General features: G+C 43.7%; 1 protein-coding gene across 7 annotated transcripts in view; it reads left to right on the forward strand.

Annotated features, from left to right (window-relative positions):
• Positions 1-1,539: 1,539 nt before the first annotated feature.
• AKAP11 (A-kinase anchoring protein 11) overlaps positions 1,540-20,125 on the forward strand; it is a 49,144-nt gene continuing 30,558 nt past the window's right edge. For 2 of the 7 annotated variants that reach the window (XM_083168930.1, XM_083168936.1), the window contains exons 1-3: positions 1,542-1,867; positions 17,194-17,348; positions 18,017-18,111. In XM_083168930.1, the coding sequence (XP_083025056.1) occupies positions 18,049-18,111 (63 nt within the window). In that variant the 5' untranslated portion in view covers positions 1,542-1,867; positions 17,194-17,348; positions 18,017-18,048. Of the gene's footprint in view, positions 1,868-16,008; positions 16,121-16,300; positions 16,519-17,193; positions 17,349-18,016; positions 18,112-20,125 lie in introns of all 7 variants that reach the window. The other 5 variants (XM_083168931.1, XM_083168933.1, XR_014469745.1 and 2 more) reach the window with 5 other exon arrangements.

Consider the following 20,125-nt stretch of genomic DNA (forward strand, 5'->3'; position numbering starts at 1 on the left):
CGGGATTTACAGGTATCCGCGTCCGCTCGCTGCGCTCGCCACACTATTCTATTCTCAACTCCACGCCGACGTGGATAGTGGGGGTATGAAAAGGTCGTAGGACGCGTACCGCCGCCCCTCGCGGGCTCGCTGCGCTCGCCACGCTTCGGGTTGACGTTGATAGTGGGGGTGGTGCACTATGAAAATGGCATTTGGGGGCATTTCACTACTTTAATACACATTTCAATGCATTCTGATGCATTTTAGTGCAAAATCGGGTGCCATCGCATCGCATCGGATGCCATCGTATGGCATCCGATGCGATCGCATACGATTTTTGAGCTAAAATGGCTCAAAAATCGGTAAAACATCGTATCGCATCGATGGCATACAATGCCATGCGATGTTTTACCGATTTTTCACCATTTTTGCTCAAAAATCGGTAAAACATCGTATCGCATCGTATGAAATCGTATGCCACTACATATGGCATACGATGTTATCCGATGTTTTACCGATTTTTGACCATTTTTGCTCAAAAATCGGTAAAACATCGTATCGCATCGTGTGACATCGTATGCCACTACATATGGCATACGATGCCATGCGATGGCATACGATTTTTGAGCAAAAATGCTCAAAATCGGTAAAACATCGTATCGCATCGTATGACATCGTATGCCACTACATATGGCATACGATGCCATGCGATGGCATACGATTTTTTAGCAAAAATGCTCAAAAATCGGTTAAACATCGCATCGCATGCCATCGTATGCCACTACATATGGCATACGATGCCATACGATGGGAGCCGTGATACTCCACAAGTACCGTAATTGTTTTCCTGCTAGACCACGCCCTTATATTAAGCCACACCCCTTTAAAAATAAACCACTCCCCCTATTTCGCCGCGCGCGCCTTCGGCGCGCGCAATTTCTTCCGTATAGTTTTTTATTTGGGGGGGGGGGGGGGGCGCATTTTTATTTCTTTGCACTGGGAGCTAAATGGTCTAGAAACGGCCCTGCTTATAGTGTCTGGTCCGAGGGGTGTCCCATGCGGGGGGTGTCTTGTCCGGGGGGATGCCTGTGATTGCTCACACCAGGGACATGGGGAAGGGGAGATTACAGCCTCCCCGTGTGGTCTGGACCGTTCCAGTTTTTATTACACCCCCGGACCATGCGGTGAGGCTGTATTCTCCCCCCTCTCCTCTCCCAGGTGACAGGTGCGAGAGCAGCCTCATCAGATGGAGCACCCACGGACAGGACACCCCCGGACCGGATACTACATGCTCCGGAAAGCAGAGTTTGATGTCCAGTCCGGCATTCCGGTGTCTTATCCGATTCCGGATTTTACCCATACCCTCATGAAAGTGCTATTTCATTGATAAAATTAAGGGAATATCAATCAAAAACTCTCACTTCGGTACCGAATAACGATGACTGAAAAATAAAAAATAAATATGAACATCGGCCATCGATTGATGAAAATAATCGATGGTAGACAGCAGTTGGCAGAGAACCGCAACACAGTTATATCCTCCATCGATGACAGCCCCAGTCACTCGGTCCTCTGCTAGCCACTCGGTCCTCCTCACACCTTTGCCAACCAACGCGACAGAGACTGCGCGCCGGCTGATGACGTTGAAGACGTCAGTTCTGCTGGAACCACAACACACCTCTCTCTACGCAGAGGCGGCTGATGCACGGTGCCCGAGCCCAGCTGATGATGCCACCGCCTGTACGTGTCCGGAGAACCTGAGCTGCCTCTGCCCTGGGCGAGGAGAGCAGGACGGCGAGGCGGCCATCGGGCGGGCATCAGCTGTCACCGAGATTCGTCTGCACCGGGCGGGGTTGTGGGGGCCTGACCCTGGACGGATCATCCCCGGGTAATGATGAGGTTTCTACTACCTGTACTCCTCTATAGACAGCCAGCATTCTCTGTGCCCCCGCCTTGTGGACACCTTCTGTGTGACTGATGTACAGTAACGAGGCTGTATGTGACTGATGTACATGTACATGCATGCACTATGCCCCCTCTGTGTGTGACTGATGTAGGTGCTTGTACTGTGTACCCTCTGTGTGTGACAGTAAGTGCTTGCACTGTGCACCCCCGGTGTAGGTGCTTGTGCTGTGCACCCTCTGTGGGGCTGGTGTAGGTGCTTGCGCTGTGCACCCCTTGTGTGGGGTTGGTGTAGGTGCTTGTGCTGTGCACCCTCTGTGTGGGGCTGGTGTAGGTGCTTGCGCTGTGCACCCCTTGTGTGGGGTTGGTGTAGGTGCTTGCGCTGTGCACCCCCTTTGTGGAGCTGGTGGAGGTGCTTGTGCTGTGCACCCCCTGTGCGGGGCTGGTGGAGGTGCTTGCGCTGTGCACCCCCTGTGCAGGGCTGGTGGAGGTGCTTGCGCTGTGCACCCCCTGTGCGGGGCTGGTGGAGGTGCTTGCGCTGTGCACCCCCTGTGCGGGGCTGGTGGAGGTGCTTGCGCTGTGCACCCCCTGTGCGGGGCTGGTGGAGGTGCTTGCGCTGTGCACCCTATGTATGTGACAGGAAGTGCTTGTGCTTTGCACACTGTGTGTGACTGATGTACAGTAAGTGCATATACTGTTCAGCAGTAAGGATGGTGGTATATTTCCTGTTATAGACTATACTGTTTATGATGTTTTCCAAGCACATTTGTATTAGTATACCGTGTACTGATACAAATTAGTACACTGTGCCTTTTTTTTATCACCAAGACCTTTTTTTTTTTATAATATATGAATTATAGATTTTTCGGTTAAAGGCGGCCCTGTCTGATAGGTTACTTCCTCATTTAATTTATATGGAACACCAGACAATAAATGGGTAGTGCTGCCAATCTGATCTGTTAGTGGATGTATGCCAGCAGGTGGTGTGCAGTGTAGTGTTGGAGAATAGGCATATCCTCTTACCTATTGGATAAATCAATCAGTACATTTGATGTTATCATGTTTTTCCCTCTGATGTTTACTGTAGCCTTTATTAAACTGTATTTGCTGTCCGCCACTGAATCATGGATCATGGCTGCTGCAGACCACCTCAATAAAGGTTCTAGGGCAGGCTGATCTATTGGTGCTTCCCATCTAATACTCTGTATTGATAGACTACAATAGGGGTATTCAATGTTGCCGTTCCGCATTCCATCTATTCAATTTTTTTCATTCAAAGCGGCCACTTCCACGAAAACAGTTTTTGCTTTTCAAAGAGCCCGATCTGCAGACGCGAATCCCTGCCATTTTCCTGGTGAAAACGTCTGGGATTGAATACTTAAATCCCCCCAAACATTGAATACCCCACATGGCAGTAAAATTGGCATATTTTATATCTGTTTTTGTACATTTTTGATACACGAGAGTTGATATAGAAGCCTAATGTGCTATTTCTTTTTATCCCATATCCGCAAATACTATATGTTCTTTTATATTGAGCTAATTAATAACATTACTGGCTAATGGTAGTGACCTCTGAGTTGCTAGACGAGGTTGGGGATTTTGTGCGGGTCTGCCAGTTTTTCTTTTAAAGCAGAAATAATTAACACAGCAAAAGCAACCTGATTGCTGCTTTAAAACAATGGGCAGACTCGCACAAAATCCTGATCTCCGCCAACTTTGAGGCTAATACATTTAGCCTCACATCTGATTTTACAGTATGAGAGAAAATATTGTTGTACCTGCAATAGGGGTTAGAAATCCTTTTCTTATCAGGAAACAGTGATAAATATTACCACATTGAGGGGTAGATTTATTAAGCTAGGTGAAGTGATAAAGTGTCACATCCTCCTCCAATCACCGCCTACTGTACCTGTAATTTTTCTACCAAGCCTGTAACTTGACAGTTAGGAGCTGATTGGCCGGTGATAAAAAACAGACACTTTATCACTTCACCGAGCTTAATAAATCTGCCCCTGAATGTTCTATGGCAATGGGTGGTTGTGGAGTTACTGAGGTTTTCAAATCCAGATTACTATTGCAGAGAGACTGGTAAATAATCTGTTGGAGACCCAGAAGAACCACCTTCAGTGTAAAATAATGTTCATTTTAGCACCCGCTATCTTTGAAAACCCATGCAGTTCCTCTTCCCTGCCTGGGGTGTTGCTGTCTGCTGGAGTGCTTCTAGCACAGTGTGGTCTGTAAATTAGCACTGATATGCAAACCAGACCTGTGCTAGAAACACCACAGCAGACAGCGACACCCCAGGCAGGGAACAGGAACTGCATGGGTTTTGAAAGCTGGCGGCTGCTAGAATGAACACTATAAAAGTTACTGAAAACTGCTTCTCTGGGCTATCTGGAACTTTCTTTTGAAATAATATCTGTTAAATGAATGTGGTATGTTATGGTGAGTTTTCCGAAGCGACAAGTGGCTCACTATCCCCCTTAAACCAGCAGGCGCCTCCTGGGTAGCAGGACTGCTTACTATACATCCTATAATGTATTGTACGCGAATACCGCAATCAAAGATTTGGACTCTGAATATTTCCGTGGCTATCCCAGTCAGCCCGGTTCTTTTCTTTATGTGAAAGTGTCTATGCAGGCGCAAATTACCAGGGTCTTGACCATGGTTGCAAATGGAGTTGTTACTGGTTCCATATCCATTTGCCTGTGGTGTGATAGGTGTGAACTAGGTTACCTAGCTGTGGATTGGCTGTGTATCTGGAGTTCCACCTCAAGGGAGTATCTACAGTGACATGCAGGGCAGAAACTTCTTCAGTATGAAAGCGGTCAACTCAGGAATAATCTGGCACCAAGCTGTAGTGTGAAAGGGAAATAGGAGCTGTAATCTGGGTCCAACACAGCTTGGTCTGAAAGTGGTATATATTAAACAAAATATAAATGTTAATATTTTTAAATATGCGTGTTAATTGTTGGAATGTATAGATATTTCCGTACTAGATTTTGGATTGTCTAATACTTCCATTGATATATTAGAGTGCGGGCTTTCTGATGGCGTGCAAATGCACAGTGTTTCCACGAATATAGAAACTCCTTAGCAGAATGTAATTTGTTGTTCAGCAACTGGAATAATGTTCGGCATATGACCTGCAGAGTGCTGCAGTGAAGGGAATACATAGTTGGTCTCCCTGTGTCGTGTTCCGTCCTGCTCAGCACAAAAAGTAGGACAATCCAGCATCAGTAGTGGATTAGTGACGTGCTCTTGTATAGTCACACGTCTTTGATTTTACTTTGTCAAGTCACCAGTTTTCCACAAACCTCTGCGTGTTTGTTTTGCTGTGGCTTGCCAAGTCTTTGTGCATCGTATCAAGTGTTTATGTTCAGTGTAGTCCTAACATATAATTCTCTGTGATCCAGCGATTCCCACGAAAAACTTGTAATGATGCTAAGCATGGGAGTCTGATGTATGTATAAGAAAAAGTGACATCAATCTAATTCATTCATGTACTAAAACAGAAAATAAACTATCCAGAGAATACAAGGTTTTATAAAGGACTTGTTTGTGAAGTTGGGAAAGTTCAGGGGTAAGAACTGCAGGGAAGGATGACTGGCTTACTCGCTATGGCGTACGTGTACAGTAAGCTATGTGCACAGTTCTAATGGAACACACCTGGCAAAGTAAAATGATGATCAATTCCTGCTTGTAATGTCTATATGTTATTATTTACACAGAGTTAAGAGCAATAACCATAAATGACCACAGCCAACTTCGGTTTCCTGTTTTATGATGGAAGCCTAAGTATTTGGCTGTTTTATTCTTGGTCTATGGCTTCCAATTCTTAGTAAAGGGCTGGGAAAAATGATGTGGTATTCTGGACAGTAACCATTTAGTGGATATGCTCTATTCCATATAGGGTCTGCTAATACATAAGTACCGGGTCTGTAATTATTTGCGGTCTACCGTTAATTAGTAGATGACTGTTGAATTGGCTGATATTTCCGACTGTGAGAAATGTTCCGACATTGGCAAAAATATTGAATACCCCCCTAATACTGCAGGGCTGAGCTGAAGCACAGATAGTGAAAATCATTGGTAGGAATCTGTAAATATGAAGGAACTAGGGGTTCACACCCAGGCTAAGGCCCTCATATATCTGTGACAAATTAATGCAATTCCCCCATCCTTATAGTCAACATGTTGAGTTTTCCTGATTAGTTGATCCTGACCATAAATTATAGGGAATTTAAATAATGTAAACTTTACCTGTGGGAATGAACACCTGATGAATTGGGCACTTAACAGTCAAATCAAGCATGACATTCACGTTCTTCTACCATGTAGAAAGAGCTGGATCATTGAGCAAGCTTTCAGAAGAGGTAAAAGTAACTATAACCAGGACAGCCACCAGTCCTGGGCCCTAACAGAAAGGGCGCAAGGGACCGGAGTTTATAAAGTACTAGCAAGCCAGCTCCAAGCAAATGCTTTGAAAGCTAGTAAGGCAGCTAATTGTACATGATTGCCTCTGACAGAGAAAGAGATGTAGTTTCACTCACTGCCAATAGATGGCATAGTTTCAGTGACACACAGACACTAGATATATATAGAGAGAGAGATAGATGATAATTTGTCATAAACAAAGTTCACATTTCCCTTGAAGCAATGTAGAGATTGAATAGTGCAGCCTGGACAGACACAGATCCCATCGGGCATTCCAGATGTTTCGAGAAAGGGAAGGGGAGCCCTGCCATCTTTTGGCTCGTAGCCATTTAGAGAACGGCCAGTCATTTGACAGGTGTTGTAAAAATCTAATACCAGCCACTGCACGTCCCGTCCCGCTGCTCCCGCAGTGCTGCTGAATGAGAGAGAGACTGTGATCATCACACCGCCCCGGCCAGGTCAGCACTCGCCGGCGCTGCCAGCCAAGCGCTCAGGGACCCGCTGCCCGCCCCACTGCTCCCCCTGATGAGGATCACCGCCATCCCCCCTGCACCTCACCGCCCGCCCCCTGCTCCCCGACATGTGATAAATCGCAAGCGATTTATCACATGTCAAATTTGGCTCATTAAGTGCCAAATTGTATGTGAGCCTCCCGGGCTGCTCACAGGAGAATTGGGTCCGACTTGTCCTGAGGACAAGTCGGCCTAATGTATGGGGGCCTTAAGGCGAATGACAATTGTTTGCAAGCGTGATAGTTTTGCAAAATCACTTGGCTTCTTTTGTGCACCAAAAAAACCTAAGCGAGCGGGAAATGGATGCAATTGTGTATACATATATTTTTCAGGTCAGTGAATGACTTCTACATGTAAGAATATCCAAATGTTCTGATTTTGTGGCCTACTGCGTATATGTGAGGTATATTGTTAGTGTCTGTTCTATGTAGCAGGAATGTCATCTAATCTCTATGAAGTTTGTTTGAAATGTTACAGTCTGAGCTCTGGCACAAGCCCATTCCTTCCTGTGTAGCGTTCAGTATTCATGTAGTGTTTGATTATTCCCCAGCCATTATCTTTCAGCACTCTGATGGGTAATGTGGAGAACTTTATTAAATGTCCCAATACATATTCAGACTCTAACACAAGCTTTCCACTGTAGCGGCTACCTGTGCTCTCCATGTAATCCCTCTGTATGTGAGTAGGCATCAACTCAAACCACAACTCTACCCCTCCTGGGGAGCACAAATAATGGGGATCCTTCCCTTGAAACACCCTACTTTTAAATCCATATTTGGCAGTTGGCAACAACCGCCACAGAAGCTGAAATATCAGGACTGTCTGAGAAAAGGTTTTGCTACCTCTTATATCAGGGAAGTGAGAAAAGCTGAGACCGCGTTGTCTATAGCGTGATCATTTCAGCAAAAACCCACAATAAGAAAGAGATCGGTTTGCGAAGATTGTTTTGGTCCAGTAACAAAAATAGGCTTTACAGTATGTTTAGTAAGAAAGCAAATGCAGAGCACCCCGGATATAGTGCAGCCTTGTCCAATATTGTGAGCCTGCTGCTCTCACATTCAGATAGCAAATGGGTCTTGGCCCTTATTCTCGTTCACTCGCAAAGGCAAATTCCTTCTCAAATGGACAAAAACATTTGCACTGTAGGGGGGCAGATGTAACTTGTGCAGAGAGAATTAGATTTGGGTGGGGTTTTACTTCAAAGTGAGATATTGAAGTGTAAAAATAAAGCAACCTGTATATTCCCTGCACAGAAACACAATAACTCACCCCAATTTAGCTCTCTCTGCACATGTTACATCTTCACCCCTGCAGTGCACATAGTTTTGTCCATTTGAGAAGGAATTTGCCTTTGGGAGTGAACCAGAATAACCCCCCTTATGCTGTAAAGAAAAAGCTGGTGGTAAGAAAGGAAAATGTGATGTTTCTAAGGTGCAGATTTAGGGGCATATGTATCAAGCCCTTTTTTTATGTCTAAAGGTGCCCAAAAATGGTGCGATATGGGCTAAGTGAAGTGTGTTTTGTACTAGATTGCATCTATTTCAAATCACATGCGATGCCATACTACAGAGTGCGATTTGAACTAGATGTAATGCAATCTAGTACAAAAAGCACATACTTTTTTGGATTGCGATATGAACTATGTGAGAGCGCGGTTTGCACTGAAAGCCAAAAGAAACACTGTGCATTTTGATCAATAAGTGCTGCGTTTAGGACTAAAAATCTGACGCATCCAAAAATCGCACAGTGTGTGGGCACCATAAGCTGAAGTTTCCATATTATTTTAAGAGTGGGCATCAGTGCTTGTGCAAATACTGACAGATACTGTTGGAAGATTTAACCATACTATACTGTCCAACCAGGCAACTGGGCAAGCTGCAATTTATTGTTCGGATCTGCCAATAATTGTATAATGTATACCTGGCATATCTATCCATCAGTGGCGTAACTACAGTAAGGCAGCCCTTACTGGGGGGGGGGCACAATTTAAAGTTATGCCCCTACTATCCGTTAGAACTCCATAACATCTTATGATCTAGCATATGATATCGATCATTTTGGCCCTTCTAATTGATATCGTTCATAATACTACCCAGTTTGTACGCTATGCCTGATGAGCGTTGCACCCCCCAGGGGTCCTTAATTATCCCCCTTGTTAGTTTGTACATGCACAATTGAGGGAACTCATCGTTAATGAGGGCCATGCTGCCGATTGCACCCTCTCCCCCTTCATTGTTGCTTCCCCCCCCCCCCCCATGGCATCAGCAAGTTTGGCACCCCGCCAGGTCACTGCGTTCGCCAATATTGGCGGTTGACTCAATCATTATGTGTGTAGGGGTCTTTAGAGTGTTGTGAATGGTAGAACTTTTGTAGGAAAATGGGATTGGGATTTTGATCTTGAATTCTGATCTATCTACGTTCAACGCATCTGTGCTATGTAATATTTTTTTCTCTGGCACAATGTGTATCTTTGAACTTACAACCTACTGATGTATTTCATGTAGAAAAAAAAACTAGTATGAGTGAGGAGTAAACAAAAGAAGCGATAAGAGGAAATGATCTCTCTGTATTTTGGCAATCTTCCTATGTGGGCTTATCAAAGAACTCATGCATCGGTCGGAGAAATCTAAGAGCCAGCCTGACCTTTTTAAGTAACCAAGAAAGATGTGTCCGCACAGTCCATAGATCCTTTCTATAAACCCCAGCCTGTGTGAGGAATATGTCTCCTGACTGTGGTGGATCATTATACTCTCTGGCATAAAACTGAATTCTCTCCAACTGTGTAAAATGTGAGGAGACGTCAGCAGGCTGTGTCACAGAGCTGCACACACAAGTTAATCATTTTTATTTGTACTGACCTGCAAGGAAACTGTGGTTATAGAGCTTCCTTTACACATGTAAACCTTTTTTCCTTTCCAGAGATTAGATGCACAGCGTCTTCCTGCAGATTGCAAGCTGCGCCAAACATGCCATCAATTTACTATGATTTCATCTCACCTCAGAACCTAAAGGGCCTATGTATCAAACTTTTTTGATAGATAGATAGAGATATATACGTATGTGTGTGTGTGTGTGTGTGTGTGTATGTATGTATATATATATGTGTGTATATATATATATATATATATATATATATATGTGTATGTTACACTTACACCCCCCCCCCCCCCGTTTAAAGGAGTCCAGACCAGCACACAGCGAGTAGATGAAGAAAAAACAGGGTTTATTTCATGTGCAACAAACACAAACAGCAGCTGTCCCTATTCGCAGGGATCTTCCAATCTTTCTCCTGCAATGTCTGAAAACTGACGTTGTGAGCATGCTCCGTGTCATATTCTTACGGAGTACTCTCTCATAAATGTGAGACACTCTTCCAATGTGGATGGGATCTAACTCGCAGGAACAGAGGTTGTTATCCCTACCATTGTCCCTGCAAGTTACTTAGTACAGAGCAGTATTAGTTTGATAAAAATATACATTGTGATACGAAACCCGTGTCCTGTGATTATTAGGCCCCTAAATAAGAAATAAGAATTGCAAAGAGCGGTAAACACATCACGATTCTAGTAGTAGGCTGCAATTAAATTAGGGTCAGTCATATCTTCATTGCAAAGCATCATCGGCATGCTGGATGTAAACATTTTCTACCACTGTAATTGGCGTTGTTATGATCTCTCATTTACTGGCTGCAACCATGTTCTAGGTCGCAGCAGCTGCGTGTGATGTCACGCAGCCGCCATGAACCAGCCCTTAAACTGTCCAAATATGCCTGCGTTGTCCAGACCACGCCCATTTTAATCTGTTGCACTGCGCTGGTGCCTCCTACCTCCGTCACTCAGACTGGTCACATCATTCAGAGTTGCGACCGCAGTTTGAACCCTCCTACATGTGTCCTGCGGCAGGTGTGCATGCACATTTGTGTGAAAATCGATGATTCGCTATTTTTGCACAACTGCAGGGGATGCAGAATTCCCCCGCAATATTCCTATCTTGCAATCATTTTTGGACAGCTTACTTGCATGTGCTCTATAATGTCTTTTAACTATATGTTTGGAGATATATATATATATATATATATATATATATATATATATATATATATATATATTTATCAAGGAAATAACTGGCGGCACTCAGAGGTCTTTTCATCAGTGTATTATAGGCAGAAAAAAGCTTGACGTTTCGGAGCTTGCGCTCCTTTTTCAAAAGTGTGTAGGTGAGACATAACATCTTACCTTATATAAGGTGCCCTCCATTCTGTGCTCTGTTCCCGTCCCCGCCTGCCGCTGACGCTGTGGTCCGAGAAACAGGGAAGTCGGAGCTGTGTCGCTCCCAGAAGTGATGTGGGGAAATGATCAGAGACTTGCTGGAGCCGCAAGCCCCCGGTCACCATGGTGATCGATCCGCCATAACTGCTTAACATGCGTCTCGGCTAGGCTGAGGACCTGGAATAGACACAGAATGTTATGAGCATACATACAGTGCATTACAGGTGTTAGTAAAAATGACATATTAAAGTGCATATCTTATACATGAATGACACACAAGATTATGCATTCCTTCCATAACAGTGTCAGTTTGTGCTCTAAAAAGTGAGTGACAATCGAACTAGTGATGAAACATGATGTGCAAAAACGGAAGCGATGCCTGTAATCGATGTGCTGATTCCTGTGATATAAAATTGGCTAATTTTAGCTATTCTAAAAAAGTTATATTAAAAGACAGGATTGAGGAATGATGCTCGCAACTCGTTTCAGACGTCTGCGCTTCCTTGCCTGTGTGGTTGCTAATTCACTGGGCTGTACGATCGCTCACTCCTAATATTATGGGGAGTGTTACTTCTAGCCTTTGTTCTGTTCACATCTGGCAGGTACTACAAAAGGAGCTACGTGTATTTACAATTAAATCCGTGATGTCTCTTCATTGTTGAATCTTGATCAGTGTGTCTATTAAGAGGGGTTCTAAAGAAAACAAGAAAAGAAAAAGTCCCTGATCTAATGGGCTCTCTGGCAGCATGAGTCCATGGTCAATCCGGACTGTTGGAAATTTGTGGAACCAGCTGTAACTTCAGGATAATGTCCCCAATGGTAACCTCTCATTGAGGCCATTGGGTTTGGTGGCATTCAATTTGAATATCCATTTGGTCTCCAGTCTCATGAGTTGGCCACCTCTGTCTCCCCCTCTGATGGACTCCGGGATATTGTCAAGGGCATTGTGTTTTAGGTCACTGAGTTTATGCTTAGCCGTGGCGAAATGCTTGGCCACTGGCTGCTCATTTTCCTTGCCGACTAGTGCTGCTTTTATTGCGGACTGGTGCATGGCCATCCTCTCTCTCATGGTCTTGACTGTTTTCCCCACATATATTTTTGAGCAGGGGCACTGGATGACATACACTATGTGCGTTGACCTGCATGTGAGGACGTGTTTAATGTGGTGGGGTGTCTTCGTCACTGGGTGTATAAACCAGGGCTGTGGAGTCGGTAGATAAATGGTCCGCTTCCGACCCCGACTCCTCATACGGCAGACCCCGACTCCTCGACTCCGACTCCTCTGTATTAATATGCAAATGTATTTGATACATTCCTTGAAGGAAAGAAAGGCAACATACATATTATTACTACAGAAACTAGAGGCTGGGAAGCCAACAGTCTACTGTATTGAACAGTTTAAGCAAAGGACAAACACAATGTTTGTCCGCTGGTTTGCTTGCTCGTCACCGTTCAATTCACGGACACAAGGAACGATTTCTTTACCGAATCGTTACTGGCGACGAAAAATGATGCCTGTACATCAATATGAACCAGCGTAAGGAATGGCTTAGCCAAGGTAAACAAACGACCCAGCGCATAAAACAAGATCTTCATCCACATAAAAAAATGTTGTGCGTATGGTGGGAGAGCTTGGTTGAATGAATTTTTCTAGGTATTGAAAACCTTATTGAATGTTGGACATAAGTTGTAAACTACAAGGGAGAATACATTTATAAGTATTGGTGCTCCGAATTGTGAGTTGCGTGCCATATAGTGAAGCACATGGAAAGCATGCTTTTTCATGGTCACTTAACGTGTTCGTTTTGCGGTTACGTGAGGCACTGCATGCATTGGTCTTTATTCTTACAGTAGAGAAGTCATTAATTATAATTTTCGGAGTTGGAGTCGGTGCATTGTTTGCCAAGGTACGCTGGCCCGGTTATCATATTTTCGCACATTGTGCATTTGGGGCACTTGTAACACCCCGGAGCTTTAGATAGAAAGTGGATCTTGGGCTTGGCGTCGGAGAAACCAGTCATGTCACTGTGGACTAACACATCTCTGATGCTTTTCCCCTTAGTGTAGCACAGCATGGGTTTTTTCTTGTTGAGTGCATGTAGACCAGGGCTGGGCAATTGCGGCCCTCCAGATGTTGATGAACTACACATCCCAGGATGCTTTGCATTAGTTTTGCTATGTGGCCATGCTGAAACTGATGCAAGGCATGCTGGGATGTGTAGTTCATTAACATCTGGAGGGCCGCAATTGCCCAGCCCTGATGTAGACTTATCGGTCTTGACAATGGGCCACAGAGCCCTGGATGCCCTCGGTAATACTGCGCTGCTGACGTTGAGCTTCGTGATCAAGGGAGCGCACAGCAGCGTTTATCGCTAGGGCATACACACTGGGCGGCTTTGAGCTGAAAGCCGCTCAAACAGTCTGTTTTGAGCGGCTTTCAGCTCAGTCGCACAGTGTGTATGGGCCTTAAAATGGCAATTTTATCAATGCAGCAAAGGATAATGCCCATACTACATGCAAAGAAAAGAAAAAAAAAGCACTGAAACCAATATTTATAATTTATGAACTGGCTCCACCGGAAAAGTAGTTTGTTCGATAATTAATAAATCTTATTATATCTTATTATACCTTTCAAATGTTGCATCACAATTCTTTGTAGCGCAATTACACTGCATAATACTGGATGAAAAATGTACATGTAAACCGTCTACCACATGAATATTCATGCATATGACCATAACGATCAGGTTACAGCACTTTAAAAACTTCTCAAAATAATTTGCAGTGTACAGATGTGTCCTCACACATAATTGCTGCAGTCGCATAACATTCTATCTTGGTGCGTCAGGTCCAGCGTGACCTTTTTGCTCAAATGTGTGTTTTAATTGCAAAGTGATTTAAGTGACTTAACTAGTTCATGAGACTGCACAGATTTAATTTGAATCTGTGTATGCAGCGGCCTTGGGTTTTTTTTCAAGCCAGGTTCCGTTTGTATGTTTTGTATAAAAGTTCAGACGCACATCCAAGAGAAAAAGATCGTACACCACTCGGCACGCCTCACTCACACCAGACGTCTCGCACTGCATGACAATGACACATCTTAACAGCTTAAGTAAGGTTCTGCTTTACTTCTTTCATATATATATATATATATATATATATATATCTATCTCATAAAATGTCTTTCAAAATAAAATAAATAATGAAAATAAAATAAAAAATATCTTTAAAACATACCTCTGCTCTCAGAGTGCAGAGGGTTCAAGTTCCCCTACTTGGGATGCATCTTCAATTTTATTGCTGGGCGCATGCTCTCCAGAATGCCATTCACCCAGCATTCTGGGGTCACGAAATCGTCAGTGATGTAGGCAGTCACAGACTGCTACATCCCTGCCATGGCGCCGGGCCAGCAGCATGGAATCGGCTTTGCACAGAACATTTTAAACGGTCACATGGTATTCAACTGTGTTATTAACTACTTAACTGGATTGGTCGCAGTGGCATCACATGTGGTTAATTTGGTGGTGCCCAAACTGTGTGCCATGGCACCCTGGAGTGCCTCAGGACACTTGCAAGTGGTGCCTTCAGTTGGTGGTCCAGGACCAACTCAAATTATTTATGGTCAAAGTAATGGGCAAAACCACTGCTTGTGGCTTCCAATCATAGTTTAGGTGGAAAAACTGAAGTGAATTCGGTCCTCATCACAAAATTGAATCTAAGAATGACTTACAAACCAAATTGTTTCAATTAGAATTTTTTTCAACATTTTGGTCCAGGGTTGCCGTGAAAAAGATTCTGATTTTCTAAGGTGCCATGATTCCAAAAAGTTTGGGAGCCACTGGGAGCCCCTTATTAAGGGGTTAATAACAAAGCTGTAGAGATGCAGGGAAACAAAGGTGCTAAACTTTCATCTCCATGTTGACTTTCTCCTAAAAAGATAATAAGCGTGTTCATTAGATTGACAGTTATTGATTATTCAGTGTCATTCAATGTAGTTATCTTCTTTTTTTAAGTTTCGATATCAACTCAGCAGGAGGATCTCTGGTACATTAAAATCCATATCAGATTATCTATACAGAGCATAATGTACCCTGCTAGTGATTAGAATATTTCTAAATTAGTTTTCCAATGAGCGCCTTTGGACTGCTTTTCTGCATCTTTTTCATCAAGTATTGTATTTGTGGAAAAGAATATTCACTGGGACTTCAGCAGGTGTAGCGTCTGACATGCGGATTAATCATTGGGTGATAGGATTTGTGATGCAAGTTTACTATCATTATTTATTAACAGTTTCTTATATAGCGCAGCATATTTTGTTGAGCTTTACAATAGAAGTTTTACCTATGGTTTCATGTTTATTGCTGTACTGGCTGAATACCCATGATTCACTATATAATTTCAAGTGTTTCCATGCTTGTTACTTAATTTTTTTATAGACTTCCTGGTAAACTACAGTTTTAGGGGGGTATTTAATCCCATCCGCTATTTCCGGCGGGGCAAATAACAACGGCAGGCGCCTATAGGCATCTCGGCAGAACGGCCGTGGATTGTTGAGATCACAGCCCTATCTGGACAATCCATGACCGTTTACGCGGCCACGCCTCCTTTTTGCCGATTGGCAGGTGGGACATTGAATCCCACCTGCCGATAAACAGGTGAACGGGCCAGGGTCACGACTGTCGGGACATCCAGCACAAATCGTTTGGCTGGCTTAATTTTATCTCCCAGCCACAATAGATTGTGAATGTGGGGGAGAGATCTTGTTTCTGCTAGTCCACAGAGAACCTGATTGGTCTGAAAAGACATTTAAAGTTTCATCTTTAAATGGAAAATGTGCTGCAACATCATGTACTGATATTTCTGAGTATCAACAACTCACTCATTTCCTGCCATTTGTGATTGCACAGAAATGTAATGAAAAGGTCAGCACATCAGTCATGGCATCTTGCGTGCTTTCATTCATGTAGCGGGGTCCTCCAGGGAAACTCAACGCCAATACCACCATCTTGACCAGCTCAGGCAAGTCTGTTTTCTGATGGCATCATTCAGATGCACATAGTACTCACATCACAATATTTTTCTGGCTGTTTTTACGAAAGAAGTTCAGTCTTTCCATTTCTCTCTTCGCATATATATATATCAACCAAAAACTGTTAGGGAAGGTTTCTGAATGATCGTAATAAACTCACCTCTTCACAGGTAGCTGTAGAAGTCCGCAGCTGAAAATGTTTTCTTAAGAGGTGCCTTTGTGTTGGGCCACACTGAGAAATGTTGAAGGCGTAACCGTCCTCTCCACAGCAGAACATCAGCGATGTTGATTAAGCTACCACAATAGAGCGAAACACATCAGAAATACATCATTGGACCCTTGGGTACTTGTGTATTATTACGGTGCCCATCGCATACCACTAAATAAGGTATGCGATGTGATTTTCGCGTGAAAAAGGCAAAATATACAATTAAATATCACATCGCATGCCAGCAAATGGCATGCGAAGCGATCGCATGCAATTTTTAATTGTACAAGGACCCTGATGTGTGCATACAATGTTAAGTGCCCCCAGAATGTTAAATGCCCCCCCATTGTCAATGCGACCCCTACTATGAACGACAACCCGAAGTGTGGCGAGCACAGCGTTACACGTCCTCAGACCTTTTCATACCCCCACTTTCCACGTCGGCATGGAGTTGATTTTAGATAGTGGCGTGGCGAACCGACGCGGAATACAAACCCGAAGTGTTGCGAGGGGACGCGAAATACATGTAAAGTCATCCGCATCCCCTCGTGGGGCACGCTGCGCTCGCCACGCTTCGGGCTCGTTGGACCGCAACGATATCTAAATTCAACTCCACGCCGACGTGGATAGTGGGGGTATGAAAAGGTCGAAGGACGCATACCACCGCCGCTCGCCACGCTTCGGGTTGGCGTTGACAATGGGGGTGCATTTAACATCCATCAGGGTGCTTGTACAATTAAAAAACACATCGCATGCGGTTATATCGCATGCGATGCGATGTGCTAAGATCAACATTGTGGGTGCCGTGATAATACACAAGTACCGACCCTTGATTTATTTGTTTTTTTTATTCAGGATCCTGTTTGGTTCACGGAGCTTAGGACGCGGACACAATACAAACTCAGCCCAGCTGGGTTACTCACAGCTGCCAAGCCACCTCGTACTGAACACTGAAAAGAATTGCCGGAAGGCAGCAGTTATACAGTCATCTCCCTCCGCCACAACGAGAGGTAATAATCGCTCAATACGTCGCTTATTACGGACATGGGGCTAGAGAATGATCTACAGCTGATATACCGATTCAAGCTCCATTAGAGCCATAATATTGGACTAAGGGCCTGATTCTGGTTCACTTGCAAATGCAAATTCTCCCTCTAATGGACAAAACCATGTGCACTGCACATGTGTAACACTCTGCACATTACATCTGCCCCCCCCCCCCCCCCCCCCGCAATGCACATGGCTTTGATGGTTTTGTCCATTAGAGAGAGAATTTGCTTTTGCGAGTGAACTGGAATCAGGCACTAAGTGGAATATGTTACACAATATCTAAGTGCAAGCTTCCCATGGTTCATTATTCTGAACTTTCAGTATCATATCCAGATTTTTTTATATACATTTTTTAATATATATATTTTTATATAATATAATGTATCATTATATAAGCACATTGTTTTTATTATAGCGCTTTTGAAATTTCTGTGTCATGATATTAATGGGTTTTGTATTAAAGTAAATTCAATTCATTCAGTCTTGTCTTCATTTATTTAATATATTAGAGCAGATGAAATTAATTTAGTGTATCTGCTTTTTTTATTCAGCTGGTCCATTAGTCTGACAATTATTGATTATTCTCTGTTATTCCGTACATTCCTGAAACTGTTCCCTTTCCTTACAGAGATGCAGATCGTTTGAATCCATCCCTCAGTCATGGACACTTATACAAGAAACCAGGGCTGCCAAATGAAGCCTAAATTGTCACTGAAAAAAGAAGTAAGTTACAGGATCCCTTTAATTGTTGGATCCAGTAAATAGCATTGTGCTTTCCAGCGTACACAGTTTCTACATTGGGCCCGACCTGTTGATCGGTGTTTGCACATGTGCAAAGCATGACAGCTAATGGCTTAGGTGAGTTACAGACTCGCTGAGCCGTTCGCTGCGGGAAAGGAGGGCCAGGACGGACAAAGGGCCGGACCATGGGAACACCTCCAGCATTTTTTGGGCATCCCCAAAAAAACACTGGGTGTTCCCTTGGATACGTGGATGGGCCGATGCCTGCCAGGGTCATCAGCCGCCCACCCTGTCTTTGTCCTAGCACTCAGTTGAGACTAACTTCTATTTGCGAAGGAAGGAGAAATGATTCTCCTGCTAGCAACTGCATGCAAGGGGATGTTACTGAGGGGATTCGGCAGGGGGTGGGCGTTCGGCCAGGTGTCGTTAACCTGCTTGCTATGCAGCGAGCGACCACTGCTTAGCGAGCGGTGATGAATCACCCCAATCGTGTTGAAAGATCCATCTCTGGGGATCTGTCCTGCGCAAAGTGGGAGAGGTTTTTTTTTTTGTTCATTTACCATTAATTGGTCTCCTTTTATTGTTTTACGTGCCTCATTTATAAATGTCAGTAATAGCCTTCTGTGAGTGATGTATTTTATTGTTTGTTTCAGAGTATTAAGTGTTCTCAATATAATACAACTAAGTAGTAGTGTCACAAGTGCTAATGACTTTAGCTTTGAATCACTGCTGAGACCTGAAATATTGTTTCTTAGGGTATTGGGGCTGTTTGTTCTAGAATTATTTGTAACTTGTACATATAAATCTGGAATTTCTTACATTCGTATGTCCAGATTACACGATAGCAGAATTATACTGCTCTTCCATCTTTTTGCTTATTGTTTTGCATTGTACTTCTTTTTTTCCAGCTTTTGATTGCTTTTGCTTTATCCTTTGTTGCTATTGCTTTGTGTCTAATATATATACAGTAGTTGTGTTATTGGCAATGACACATTGCTGATCTCCGTTTCGTGTAGAAAGTGCTTTTTCTGTTCCCATATCAAACTGTAAAGTAAATGACCCCCCTTTGTCAGAAATACAAAAGGGGAATTCAATTAGTCATGTTAAATTACCATGGCCCATTAGCCCCGATACCCAGCATCAGGGATTTTTTTTTACTTGCCAGGAGGCAGGAGTAAAAAAAAATCTTGATAACTGACCACTTTTCAAGGGTGTGTGAACACACATATGGATACAGGTTTTTATCCCGGATCCCGTGTATTTTCCTCATGACAACATGTTCCAATTCCATGTCAATCAGTTAACTGAATTGTTAAAGAAGTCACAATTTATTCATATTAACAGTTTATATAAAAACTGAGCACATTCAAATGTTAATACGGAACACGTGACTAATCTCTAGCTACCTCTGTAGCTAACATAGATAGAGCTTCTAGGTAAGAGGTAAATGACTGAAACAGATTAAACATCCGGTATGTGGCTGCGCATGCTTATTTGGGATCACTGACCTTCTCCAGTGCATCAGATGTCTGTCAGAATGTAGAGCTGGGGTGGCCAACCAATCAGCAGCAATGAGCCAAAATGTATTTTATGGTAAGACAAATAGCCAATACCAATGCTAAAATGGGGTTGGCCTAACTCCCTCAAGGCCACTCCCCATTTTTAAATTGCCGGATCAAGTAGGAGCCAGGGCCGCGCAGTAAATTTCAGCGACCCTCATTAAAGACATTCCGCTGACCCACCCACTGGACCACTGTATGTATGTGTTAACACTTTAATAAAATGTTACAGTTTAACTGCCTTAATTGGCCGCTGCTTACCCGGGCCTGGTCGTGCAGCCAGGAGGGCTCAGGAGAAGGCACTGGCAGAAGCAGCGCGTTGCTGATGAAATTGGAGCAGGAGACGCTTGTGACAGCGCCCTCCAGTCGCGATGAGAACCCTGGCCCTGACACCGGCATGCTGGATATTAATCGCCAAGCTATAGAAATTGCCCCGT

The sequence above is a fragment of the Crinia signifera genome, chromosome 2 (assembly GCF_055691185.1).
Source record: "Crinia signifera chromosome 2, ASM5569118v1, whole genome shotgun sequence".
NCBI lineage: Eukaryota > Metazoa > Chordata > Amphibia > Anura > Myobatrachidae > Crinia > Crinia signifera.